This window comes from Oncorhynchus mykiss, chromosome 21 (assembly GCF_013265735.2).
Source record: "Oncorhynchus mykiss isolate Arlee chromosome 21, USDA_OmykA_1.1, whole genome shotgun sequence".
Lineage (NCBI taxonomy): Eukaryota > Metazoa > Chordata > Actinopteri > Salmoniformes > Salmonidae > Oncorhynchus > Oncorhynchus mykiss.
The window spans coordinates 16,658,608-16,672,636 of record NC_048585.1 but is presented as its reverse complement, the minus strand read 5'-3'; the positions used below and the strand labels follow the sequence as shown (position 1 = coordinate 16,672,636).

The 14,029-nt window shown below is 46.3% G+C and overlaps 1 protein-coding gene across 1 annotated transcript in view; it reads left to right on the top strand.

Moving 5' to 3' along the window:
• The window catches only part of LOC110499846 (protein O-mannosyl-transferase TMTC2-like), an 86,667-nt gene that overhangs the window by 27,931 nt on the left and 44,707 nt on the right, over positions 1-14,029 (top strand). Inside the window, exon 2 of the mRNA XM_036957103.1 lies at positions 10,996-11,617. Within this exon, the coding sequence (XP_036812998.1) occupies positions 10,996-11,617 (622 nt within the window). The remainder of the gene's footprint in view (positions 1-10,995; positions 11,618-14,029) is intronic.

The window sequence follows — 14,029 nt, the reverse complement described above, 5'->3', positions numbered from 1 at the left end:
ATGTGAACGATCTGGAGGATGTGAGATACACAGAGTTGTACACAGTGTCCTGTGACACAGGAGTTGTGTGTGTGTTTGTGTGTCAGTTGAAGACAACTCAGAATTCAGAGTCAAGTCTTTTGTCTCGTTAGTTCTCCAAAATCCAAAGGCCGTTAGAAATTGCAGCTGTCTGATGAAAAGCCTGTTGGACCCTAATTACCACCACTCTAGCTCTCTGTATGAGACTCTCTCCACTAGACAGGCAGGGTTATCTGAGGTCGCTGAGAGACTGCCTGTGGTTTCCAGAATGGTGGGAAAGCCTGCAAATCCTGTCCTCTGCTTACATAGCCTAGTATGTATCTTTTTACCCCCTTTTCTCCCCAACTTCGTCTTGTCTCATCGGACTCGGGAGGCCCATCCAAGTCGCACTGCTTGAAACACATCTAACCCGGAAGCCAGCCGGGTTAGAAATGCATACTAGGGGCCTCCTGGGTGGCGCAGTGGTCTAAGGCACTGCATCACTAGCTGTGTAGTGCCTTAGACCACTGCGCCACTTTTCATGTATCTTTTAGAACAGTGGGAAAGTTACCTTGATAAACAGTCAATAAGTGGATCTGTAAATAGTCTGGATGGTGAGAAAGTTACTCAGCAGTGACGGCACTTAGACTTCATGGCATCGTTTGCACTTTCCCCCAAACAAAAATGTCTTTAAAGTTTATGCCTGAGAAAGGTTAACTGGTAGTTGTTCCTCTACGAAGTTCATTTGCTGTATTTTAATTAGCCCAGCTGGGCTCTTCTTATTGAATCAGCAAAGTTAGCTAATTAGCCCACCCATTCAAGATGATGCTTGGATATACAGTTGAGTGGGACAAGGCAGAAGCTGGATGGCTATTTTCAGTCTACTGCATGGGAAAGATGTACACAGTACACCCTCATTCATTACCACATGTCAGGAAGGATGGAAATATAGATTAGGCTAGAATAATATAGGTTAGACTGTTACGCACGCCTCCATGAAGAGGGAACGCAACACCCTGCTACAATTCACTCTCCATGAAGTGAAAGAGGTATGGACTGTATGTGTGAGTAAGGATGACAAAAGGCAGAGAATTGTACCGTTTACAAGGAATTTATTCCGTCACACGGTAAATTTGGGGGAAAGGGGCAGGACGGAACCAAAACAAAAGAAAGTAAATATCAAAACCCCCTCTCCTACCTACCCACTACTTACCTTAACACCACCTGGTGCGCTAACCAGAACACAGGGGATGGTCCGCCCAGGTCTTTCCTAGTGTGCCTAGACAGTGAATATACTACAGGTATATGTATGCCCACGGGCCTCTTGCCTAAGCACTCCCTAGGTGCCTTCCCCTTCCCCCCTGGGAACAAATGAAACAGAATACAAACTTCAACAAAACCTGAGAAAAAAACTCAGGACATTAAAGAAGCTCTGACAAAGCAACAAACACAGAACATACCAAAGCTGCTCCCAACAACAGCTAACATAGTACATACCAACTCTGTTAGCAACAACCAACATGATATAACCCTCAGCCATCAACCTCCTCTCTCAGCAATCATCTTCCAGCAATCATCTTTCAGCAATCATCTTTCAGCAATCATCTTTCAGCAATCATCTTTCAGCAATCATCTTTCAGCAATGAACTCCCACTGAGAACAACCAACACAGTATATAACCCTCAGCCATCAGCCTCCTCTCTCAGCAATGCTCTTTCTCTCAGTTATGATCTTTTTGCAATGAATCTCTCTCCTGAACAGAACACTGGCTTTAATATAGCTTCAGAAGGAGTCTAATCCGATACAGATGTTACTTGACGAGGGGGCGGGGTAAGCTCCAATTAGCCATGGAGTCGACCAATCAGCTGCTTGGGGGATTTTAGGAAGCCATCCTGAAACACACACATAACAAACCACAACACAGAAACTGGGGACGTAACATAGACTAATATAGGTTAGACTAATATAGGTTAGACTAATATAGATTAGACTAATGGTTTAAATATATAGACAATACAGTACATATCATTTGAATGACTGTTATTTAATTCCTGCAAGACTAGCTGAAATGTCAGCCTACAGCTAAAACACTGTCAAATGTGCAGTCCCCTGTCTTTCTCCCCACACATCAACTACACTATGCTATCTTTTGATTAGCATCCAAGACCAGTTTATCATTTAACATTCCATCCTTTGAGAAGACAAACAACCATGTGTCGGAGTTGGCCGCCAACACACAAATTAATTTCACATTTCACACAAACCAGGAAACCAGAGAGAGAGGCTGGACTAATCTAATAATCTAAAAATAAACCCATCCAAGTGCTCTTGGCCCTCAGAAAGTGGCTGCGCCCCAAAGGGCACCCTATTCCCTATAATAATTCAAATATAATATTTTGACCAGGGCCAATAGGGCTCTGGTTAAAAGAAGTGAACTATATGTGAAATAGGGTGCCATTTGTGATGCATTAATAATTGTGTCAGTGTGCCTTTATGGATTTCTCTACTGAGTGTTTATACCAGTGTGGGTCAGACTGTGGGAAAGTGTTATGGCATGACTGGAGAGGGTATTGTTCTGCCCACGTCTTGTTGACGTGAGATGTTTAGACACACCCACGCCTGGCCACTTCCTGACTTGTGGGTTATTAGATATATAAACACCACCAGAGTTACAGTATGATGTATGATGTAAGGGGATGATGATAAGGAAAGGAAGACTGTGAGAGAGTACAGAAACATACAACATGGAGAAGAAGGGGCAGGCGGAGAGAGAGAGAGAGAGAAGAGAGAGAGGATTGCAACCTAGATAATACATTCAAGGAACCTAATATGCTAGCTGGAGAGTGACTATGCTAATGTTGCTATGCTAATGGTGAAGATATGTGGGCTTTGTGTAAAGGGCTCTCAGTATTCTGCTGAGTGGCCAGCCAAAATAGATGTCTGAGAAGTAGGTGGTACTCTGTGGCAGCCCCATCAATCAAAGGCCTCCATCTGCCCTCTTCTCTCTGCTGTGTGTGTTTGTGTGTGTGTTTGCGTGCGTATGTGTGCTTGCGTGTGTGTGTATGTTTTGCACGTGTGTGTGCGTGCGTGAGTTGATACCCCCCTCACCCCCACACATATGACGACTGTGTCGGACACATGCACACACCAAACCGCAGACCAGACAGCCAGTGAAGCAGTCTGGATCAGGGCTTTGCCAGACAAGTCTTTTCCAGTAGGCTAGGCAACAATGGCCTCCCTCCCAACAGCCTCAGTCCAGTCTGTCTGTCAACCCGGGTGAAGAGACAACAGGGTTCTTCTTTAGCAAGCTGGGTCATTCACTTGGCTTAGCCTGTGCCTCTGTACTTGCCATTAAGACTTAGTGCTCGTGTTTGGAATACATATTCTGCTGCTTCAACTTTAAAATGCCACTGTGCCCGTGTTTTATGTGTGTGCCTATGCACAAGTCACAACTAGGAATAAGGAATGTCACACACACACACACACACATACATACAGATTTACCCCCCCCCCCCCCCTACACACACACACACACACAAAATTCCGCCCACCACGCACACTATCACCACCCTACCCCAGTCGAGTCCAGAGAGCTTTAATCAGATTATAGGTTGACCTCTGCCCTCTGGGCAACGTCCCTAAAACACTGAGGGTCTATAATCACTCTCTAATCCTGTTAGGATTGGTTTAACTCAGAGAGAGGTGATATGGCCCCTGCGACTTGAGTTTGGGCCAGTCCACCAAGGCAGAACCAAAGGAGAAATCCATCAGTTAACTCAAGATACTTCAAAGATCTATTGAATTAAAAGGGCTTTTGCCATTGAGGCCGAAGCATGCGTGTAGAGCTGATTGACATTTTAACTGTAGTGGATGGACAGACCTCTTTATTCAATGGATTGAAGAGGTGCATCTCTGCCATGTGTTTTATTGGAGACTGGATAGATGGTTGTTGTGGGGGTGTAGAATAGATAGATGGTTGTTGTGGGGGTGTAGAATAGAGAGATGGTTGTTGTGGGGGTGTAAAAGAGGTAGATGGTTGTTGTGGGGGTGTACAATAGATAAATGGTTGTTGTGGGGGTGTAAAATAGAGAAATGGTTGTTGTGGGGGTGTACAATAGATAGATGGTTGTTGTGGGTTGTACAATAGATAAATGGTTGTTGTGGGGGTGTACAATAGAGAGATGGTTGTTGTGGGGGTGTAGAATAGATAGATGGTTGTTGTGGGTTGTACAATAGATAGATAGTTGTTGTGGGGGTGTACAATAGATAGATGGTTCAGACAGGCTTTATCATCCGTTCAGTAGGGAGGCTGCTCATTTTAATGTGTAAAGCCATAGCTGTTTATTGCCCAATCACTATATACACCGAGTATACAAAACATGATGAACACCAGCTTTTTCAATGACATAGACTGACCAGGTGAATCCAGGTGAAAGCTATGATCCCTTATTGATGTCACTTGTTAAATCCACTTCAATCAGTGTAGATGATGTGGAGGAGACAGGTTAAAGAAGGATTTTTAAGCCTGGAGACAATTGATTCATGGATTGTGAATGTGTGCCATTCAGAGGGTGAAATATTTAAGTGTCTTTGAACGGGGTATGGTAGTAGGTGCCAGGCGCACCGGTTTGTGTCAAGAACTGCAACACTGCTGGGTTTTTCACGCTCAACAGTTTCTTGTGTGTATCAAGAATGGTCCACCACCCAAAAGACATCCAGCCAACTTGACACAACTGTGGGAAGCATTGGAGTCAACATGGGCCAGCATCCCTGTGGAATGCTTTCAGCACCTTGTAGAGTCCATGCCCCCATGAATTGAGTCTGTTCTGAGGGCAAAATGGGGAGGGGTGCAACTCAATATTAGGAAGGTGTTCTAATGTTTTGTCCACTCAGTGTACTCTCCCACTCAAGCACAAAGCCTGGGAAACAAATCACATAGGGATGATAATGGTGTGGAGGTAGATTTTTATCAGTTGTTACATATGGAAGCTTCACTCATTAATGTGGGAAGCTCTTTATTACTTTACCAATACACACACACACACACACATGCACAAACACAGAGATGGGAGTTATTTCCCTTTGGCTCTGTGATTAGCATAGTGTGAATAGGCTGTCTGTCCACCTCAGCTCTATCTATGTGGTTAATTAGCTGGCCTTGTTTGCCATAAGGGGAGGGAAATCTAATAGAGTTGGACAGATGGCGGTATTCTAAAGCTTGATGTTGGGACTTTGTGGCCAGGCTGGAATGAATATACCAGACAGACAGACAGACAGACAGACAGACAGACAGACAGACAGACAGACAGACAGACAGACAGACAGACAGACAGACAGACAGACAGACAGACAGACAGACAGACAGACAGACAGACAGACAGACAGACAGACAGACAGACAGACAGACAGCATAAGAAGGATCCTATAGCTGTTCAGTAAATCAGCAATCTGTTCGCTAGTTCACCACTCAACCTGTGTTGATTTACAGTTTGCTGGTCCAATCAGAGTGCCGCGTGTGAGTTTCACTAGCTAATCTGTTGCAGGTTTTTTTGCAAGCGAGATGCTGTGGCTACTGCCTCTGTGGCTACTGCCTCTGTGGCTACTGCCTCTGTGGCTACTGCCTCTGTGGCTACTGCTTCTGCCTCTAATCCACGTAGACTCTGTGCCACAAAATGAGTGACAAAACATTACAAAACTTGGCCAGATAATTTCAAGTCCTCAGTCTCAAGTCAAAGTCGAGTCCCGAGTCTTGAAGCTCCAAGTCTAAGTCAAGCCTGAAGTTATTTTATTTTCTATCAAGTCGAGTCTTAAGTCATCAAATTTGTGCTTGGAGTCAGACTCGAGTCCAAGTCATGTGACTCTATACCACAACTCTGCTCTGTACACATTGGGATTCATCAGTGGTCCATGTGCAGGACAATACACTCTGTAGACATTCAGGCTGGCCGGAGGACCAAATATTTACAGAAGGCTGGAGTGGAGTGTTTAGCAACGAGATATTGATGAATGTCCCCTGTTTGTTTTATGGGGACATAAAGAGGAACATACACTAAAGGCTAATCCATTCCCAGATCTAAACACAGCAGGTGTGTCGGGGTCACTGGGGTTGATGCGTGTACTTGTGTGTTTGTGTGCATTTGTGAGCACACTTTCATATGTGTGCATGTGAGGGTAACCATATATGTGTGTGTGTATGTGTGGGTGTGTTTACTAACTAGATAGCAGAGTGTCTCCCCTCTCTCCAGTCTGGCTGGGTCAGCATGTTTACCTCGGTCTGGAGTCTTAACTTAATCACTACAGCCTTACACCTCGATCACACCGACAGCAGCATGACATTTTTGTACAGCAGAAGTACATTCATTTCCAATGGAGCGCTGCGTTTTCCCTGCAGCATTGTGTTACAGAGGCAGTTGCAGTGCGTTCTGTGTTCTGTGTGGTGTATACCTCTGATTGATCAAATGTGTGCATCAAACTGCATGCGTAGACTTGACAGAAATAGTAGCAAAAGGTGAATGTTGACACGTGTGGACCTGATCCTAGATCAGCACTCCTACTCTGAGATGCTTTGTGAATGTGGGTCCTTGTCTAATACACACTGCTGGCTCAGTCCACATCACAGCAATCAACACTGACACTAAATCCGAGCCTCTCTCAGTCTCACCACAGCTTTCTCCTTCAGTTCAGCAATCAAAACTTCCTCTAATTCATTCATAAGACAAATAATACCAGATTTGCTGATGAGTGATGATGTTCATTAGTATGTTATGAATGGCTGGCTAAACTGGTGTGGATGTTTCATTAGTGTACTATAAATCAAATGTTAATTACTGTACTATAGATCAAATGGTTCATTTCTCCCTCACCACTTTGTGTCTGTGCTGACCTCAGAGCTCAGTGCAGCCTGTCGTCGCGTGAGGCAGTTTCCCAGGATTGTTTTGTCAATGGGAAAAACAAGCGTCAGTTTCTCAGGCTCTGCACTGCTGAGAGACGGACGGGGCTGGGAGAGGGAGGAAGACGGAATACGGCCAATTCCTAAGTATTCCCTGCTCCACATCATCTTATCTCATCACTCAGTTTGTACAGGATTCATCTCGGACCATACTAGTGTGTCTTTACTACCTGTCTTTCCACAGGTTAATTCATATTAATACCGTATTTGTTCTACCCTATATTTTTGTGCCAACGTTACTGTGTGTGTGTGTTTGGGTCTTGCATTAAGTAGTACACTAACAAGCTCCAGTGTAGCCACTCTTTAACCTCCCCTGAGTCTTGGTCCGTCTACGTCTCAATCCTCACCGGAGATAAATCATTAAAATATTTAAATCAGACCCCCTACTTCCCCCACTTCCGCTCTTCTCTCCCCATTTCTGCTGGCTGTAAGGGTCTGGACAGGAGCTATAGGGATCCGTTGCAAATGAGACCCTATTCCCTACATAGTGCACTACTTTTGAACAGAGACCCTGGTCATTTGGGATGCTGCCTAGATATTGAAGGGGGAGAGTGACAGTAGTGCTGACTGGCTGTGCTGATGGCTTCATTGTCCCTGTCTCTGAAGTGGGAAAGAGTGGTCTCCCGGAGCGACTGACTTAGAGAGGGCTCTTTTGTATTCTACTGTCGTACGTGAGGAGGGGGGGGGCACTCTCTCAGGCTGACGGGCACTCTCTCTCCTCAATTTAAAATCCCCAAATATAAAAGGGGTGTTCTTTTGAAAAAATGTATCCTTTTTTTATTGAGTTAATTTTATGGAAGTGAGGATACAGGAGTGATGGGTTGTGGGTAAGTACAGAAGAGAGGAGGAGAGAAGGGGGTAGCCTAGATGGTGAATGGGTGTGATTAACAAAGGTACACAGAGTTCCAACCGTCTAAAACATGATGTGTGTGCAGCTGGAGGAGAGAAGGAGAGAAAGGGAGAAAATACAGACTAACCCACTGCCATGGGGATGAACTAACACATCAGAGCTCTCTCTCTCTCTGTCTGTCTCTCTCTCTCTACTGTTACGTCTCTCTGGATCTCTCGCTCTAGACATTTCACTCTCTCTCCCATCATTCTCCTTTCTCCACATCTTATCATGTCACTTTCCCTCATTCTCTCTCATCTCGCTTTCTCCTGCTGTCTTTCCTGACCCCTCTCTCTCTATTTCTCTCTCTCTCTCTCTCTCTCGCTCTCTCTTTCTCTCTCTCTCATTCTAATTCATCTAGTCCTTGTGCTGGCACCGAGTCCTAATCTCCTCACAAAGGAAGTCCTGAGCTGCGCCCGGTCCAATCTCTTTTACTCAAACACAATGTTTGACTGGCGCTTGAGAAAAACGGAGCCCCCCAAGTCAAACAAACCGTGAGACAGAGAGGGTCGCCACTGGATCAAAATGAACCCAACATAATAAGTACACACATATATGGACAGGGTGTCACACACACACACACGGACATTGTCACACACACAGTCACACACACACAGTCACACACACACACACACACACACACACACACACACACACACACACACACACACACACACACACACACACACACACACACACACACACACACACACACACACACACACACACCTAGTGATATATCAGGTTCAGACTCTGTTGTTCTGTGATAAGGGAACAGAGTATCTGGAACATCAACACTAATTGCCACGTCTGTCATAGCAACTATGGTGAACAAGTGGTGGCCCTCTCCTCCATCACACTAATAGTCAGGACTCTACATATTAGACTACTGCAGTAAAGACCAGTGTCTTCTTAGGTTTATAGTGTCCCATTTTTAACATACGTCTTATCTAATCCCCAAAAACTGACTGTTAGTTTGTGTGTACTGACAGTATACATTATGCCACGTTTTTAATGCATTTAGCTTAGATGAAGCAATGTAGACAAACACTTATTTTACTCTCCAAATAAGACATGTATTTCACATCAGACACCACCACTATCTAAGGCTATCACTGATACAGCTAAAGGTTCCATGTGTGTCCCCAGAAGGCCAAATGGTTGTGATCTGTGGTAGATAGACTGTGTTGATTGAGCTAGCTACAGTATGGTCTGTGGTAGATAGACTGTGTTGATTGAGCTAGCTGCAGTATGGTCTGTGGTAGATAGACTGTGTTGATTGGGCCTGCTACAGTATGGTCTGTGGTATATAGACTGTGTTGATTGAGCTAGCTGCAGTATGGTCTGTGGTAGATAGACTGTGTTGATTGAGCTAGCTGCAGTATGGTCTGTGGTAGATAGACTGTGTTGATTGGGCCTTCTACCGTATGGTCTGTGGTAGATAGACTGTGTTGATTGAGCCTTCTACAGTATGGTCTGTGGTAGATAGACTGTGTTGATTGGGCCTGCTACAGTATGGTCTGTGGTAGATAGACTGTGTTGATTGAGCTAGCTGCAGTATGGTCTGTGGTAGATAGACTGTGTTGATTGAGCTAGCTGCAGTATGGTCTGTGGTAGATAGACTGTGTTGATTGAGCTAGCTACAGTATGGTCTGTGGTAGATAGACTGTGTTGATTGGGCCTGCTACAGTATGGTCTGTGGTAGATAGACTGTGTTGATTGGGCCTTCTACAGTATGGTCTGTGGTAGATAGACTGTGTTGATTGAGCTAGTTGCAGTATGGTCTGTGGTATATAGACTGTGTTGATTGGGCCTTCTACAGTATGGTCTGTGGTAGATAGACTGTGTTGATTGGGCCTTCTACAGTATGGTCTGTGGTAGATAGACTGTGTTGATTGAGCTAGCTACAGTATGGTCTGTGGTAGATAGACTGTGTTGATTGGGCCTTCTACAGTATGGTCTGTGGTATATAGACTGTGTTGATTAAGCTAGCTACAGTATGGTCTGTGGTAGATAGACTGTGTTGATTGAGCTAGCTGCAGTATGGTCTGTGGTATATAGACTGTGTTGATTGGGCCTTCTACAGTATGGTCTGTGGTATATAGACTGTGTTGATTGAGCTAGCTACAGTATGGTCTGTGGTAGATAGACTGTGTTGATTGGGCCTTCTACAGTATGGTCTGTGGTAGATAGACTGTGTTGATTGAGCCTTCTACAGTATGGTCTGTGGTATATAGACTGTGTTGATTGAGCTAGCTGCAGTATGGTCTGTGGTAGATAGACTGTGTTGATTGGGCCTTCTACAGTATGGTCTGTGGTAGATAGACTGTGTTGATTGAGCCTTCTACAGTATGGTCTGTGGTATATAGACTGTGTTGATTGAGCCTTCTACAGTATGGTCTGTGGTAGATAGACTGTGTTGATTGAGCCTTCTACAGTATGGTCTGTGGTAGATAGACTGTGTTGATTGAGCTAGCTGCAGTATGGTCTGTGGTATATAGACTGTGTTGATTGAGCTAGCTGCAGTATGGTCTGTGGTAGATAGACTGTGTTGATTGAGCTAGCTGCAGTATGGTCTGTGGTAGATAGACTGTGTTGATTGAGCTAGCTGCAGTATGGTCTGTGGTAGATAGACTGTGTTGATTGAGCTAGCTGCAGTATGGTCTGTGGTAGATAGACTGTGTTGATTGAGCTAGCTGCAGTATGGTCTGTGGTAGATAGACTGTGTTGATTGAGCTAGCTGCAGTATATGGTTCATGTCCTGCATTTCACAAGTCTTTGACTGACTCTTCCAGGAAGCTGTTGTGTTAGAGGAGTCATTTATCATGCAGAGTTTGATATCTCTGGGGTGAATCATCTCGTTTGTCACAGTCTGTTAGTGTACATGTGTTCCCCTTAATTATGTGTTAATTGTGAGATAGTGGAGAGGCCTCAGGGGCCAATAATCACCTGACAAAGTGTGTGTGTGTGTTCACACCATGCTCCATCCATCACAGTTATTATCACATCAAGGTTCATCTGCGCCATTCTCTCACGGTCGCTACATCAATGACTACCACTTTATCTCTCTCTCTGACTGAAAACCCCTGTTCATCTAGATGGTATCCAAACTGACACTGATCCTCCTCTTTCTCTCTCTTTCTCTCTCTCTCTCCAACAGCCGTGCGATCAAGACCAACCAGGACCTTCTCCCCGAGATCCCGTGGACCAACGTCCTGTATGATGACTTCTGGGGCACCCTGCTCACCCACAGCGGCAGCCACAAGTCTTTCCGACCCCTCTGCACCCTCTCTTTCCGCCTCAACCACGCCCTGGGCGGCCTGCGCCCCTGGGGCTACCACCTGGTCAACATGGGCCTCCACGGGGCTGTCACAGGCCTTTTCACTGCCCTCTGTCGCCCCCTCCTGGGGGGAGGTCCGTGGAGTCTTCTGGTGGGGCTCCTCTTCGCCTCCCACCCGGTGCATACGGAAGCCGTGGCGGGGGTGGTGGGGAGGGCCGACGTCGGTGCGGCACTGCTGTTCCTCTTGTCTCTTCTCTGTTACACAAGGCACTGCGGGCTCCGCTCGGCCTACACGGCCTCTTCTAGGGACTGTCAGACCAGGGGCTGTGGTAGACTCCGAGCCTGGACGTGGATGTGGCTGCTGGGGAGCCTGGTCTGCGCAGCGTCCAGCATGCTGTGGAAGGAGCAGGGAGTCACGGTGCTGGCCGTATCAGCGGCTTACGACCTCTTTGTGTTCCAGCGGCTCCGGTTCCGCCAGGCGGTGGTCGTGCTCCTGGGGAAGGTAAACAACATTGCCCTCTGTTTACAAAGTGCCACTCCTCTTTGTGTCTCTGCGTGTATCCAATTTCCTCTTCCCCCTGCGGAGGGGAAACCTCAGCCGACCACAAATGGTTCCTGTGTGTGTATACAATTCAGATTGTTTATGGGGAAGTCGTGTGTGTGTGTGTGTGTTTGTTTTTCATTAAGAGTGTAATTTGAAAGCATTTATCCTACCACTACCATGCGCACAGCTGAGGAATGAAAAATAAGTGAGTTTTTTCTTCCTCTAAATGGAAATCAAATATATACAGAGGAGGAAATGAGGGACAGAATCCAACAGTTTTGTCAGTTTCCACCGAGTCCTCCTCACTGAGGTAAACAGTTACACTGAAACATGCGTCTGGTTCAGAATCTTTCCCCGATGACGTCTGTCTGTGTAAGCTTGTGTGTGTGTGTGTGTGTGTTCCTGTGAGCTTTCTACGTGTGTGTGTGTGTGTGTGTGTGTGTTTGTGTGTGTGTGTGTGTGTGTGTGTGTGTGTGTCATGCAGTAGGGTTATTTTGAGGTGACAAAAGAAAGGTATGCTCTCGCACTGCAGAGACAATGATACATTTCCTTCTCCGCTACATAGTCTGCATAGTCAGTTTCAGGTACAGCGTCCATCCAATTAGACACATAGGGCATAGAAAGGTAATATATATGTTCCTAGTAGTACAAGTGGAGTTCTTTACCCTGCACAGAGAAACACACTCACAGATACACAGATACACACACACAGACAGATACACACACACAGACAGATACACAGACAGATACACAGAGACACACACACAGACAGATACACAGATACACACACGCATGCTCAGACGTTCACACGGACTGTTTTCCGTCATATATGGGGAGAGAGGGAGTTACCATCCTGTAGGCTATCTTCCACTGCACGCATAGTCACACACACACACACACACACACACACACACACACACACACACACACACACACACACACACACACACACACACACACACACAAATATACAGAGACACACACAGACACACACACTCACACAAAGACATACACACACAGAGAGACACATATAAACAGACATACAGATACACAGACAGACACACATACACACACTGCCTATTCTCTGTGAGAAAACACCCATCTAGAGCTTCTACATACAGGATGAGGACAGGCAGGGTGCATGAAAGACACAGTGACATACTGTATCTCACACAGGCACTCCTGCTCTCAGATCTATATAGCAGCCCTTGTAAAAACATCATGATAGGAGAATAAAGATTCTCCTTGAGGTTTTACTGGGCAAGGACAGTCTGGTCCGTGTGTGTGTGTGTGTGTGTGTGTGTGTGTGTGTGTGTGTGTGTGTGTGTGTGTGTGTGTGTGTGTGTGTGTGTGTGTGTGTGTGTGTGTGTGTGTGTGTGTGTGTGTGTGTGTGTGTGTGTGCGAGAGAGAGTGTTACCTTGTAACTCTGTGTAAGTGTGCTTACACACCCTGTGCTCTGATGCAGCTTTGCTGTAGTCCTCTTTGGCAGCTTGCTATCCTAAAGCTGTTATTAGGGGATTTTAGTGAGAGGCCCAGAGGATCAGAGTGAGGGAGGGAGGCAGCGTGAAGTCTCTCTGCTCAGCAGGAATGATCTGGTTGTGTATTCACAGCCAGTGGACCCTAGCAGAGAAACAGATGTACTTTAGCATCTGTCCTCAATTAAGACTGATACGATGGCATCTATCTACAACCCTTAAGGTTTTAGAGGAGACACACACATACATATATACACATACATATATACACACACTCACACACATACACTCACACACAGTACCCTCCTCCCCCTCTGGCCACATTCCCTGTTAATCTATTCAATAGTGCAGCAGGTATTTTCAACAGACAGTACCCTCCTCCCCTTACCCTTATACACAATGGACCTGGCCAGTCTCCCAGATCCAGCTGACAGATCTTGGTGCCAACCCCGCACCTCCTATTTCGCCTCCTGCCAGCACATCTGGCACATTTATCACCCTCGCCTCCTTGCCGTGCCCTCCTCTTCCTCCTCTCCCTCTCACCCCAGTCCTCCTCTCCCATGGCACCCCAGTCCTCATCTACCATGGCACCCCAGTCCTCCTCTCCCATGGCACCCCGTCCTCCTCTACCATGGCACCCCAGTCCTCCTCTCCCATGGCACCCCAGTCATCCTCTCCCATGGCACCCCAGTCCTCCTCTCCCATGGCACCACAGTCCTCCTCTACCATGGCACCTCTGTCCTCCTCTACCATGGCACCCCAGTCCTCCTCTCCCATGGCACCACAGTCCTGCTCTCGCATGGCACCACAGTCATCCTCTCCCATGGCACCCCAGTCATCCTCTCCCATGGCACCCCAGGCCTCCTCTCACATGGCACCCCAGGCCTCCTCTCCC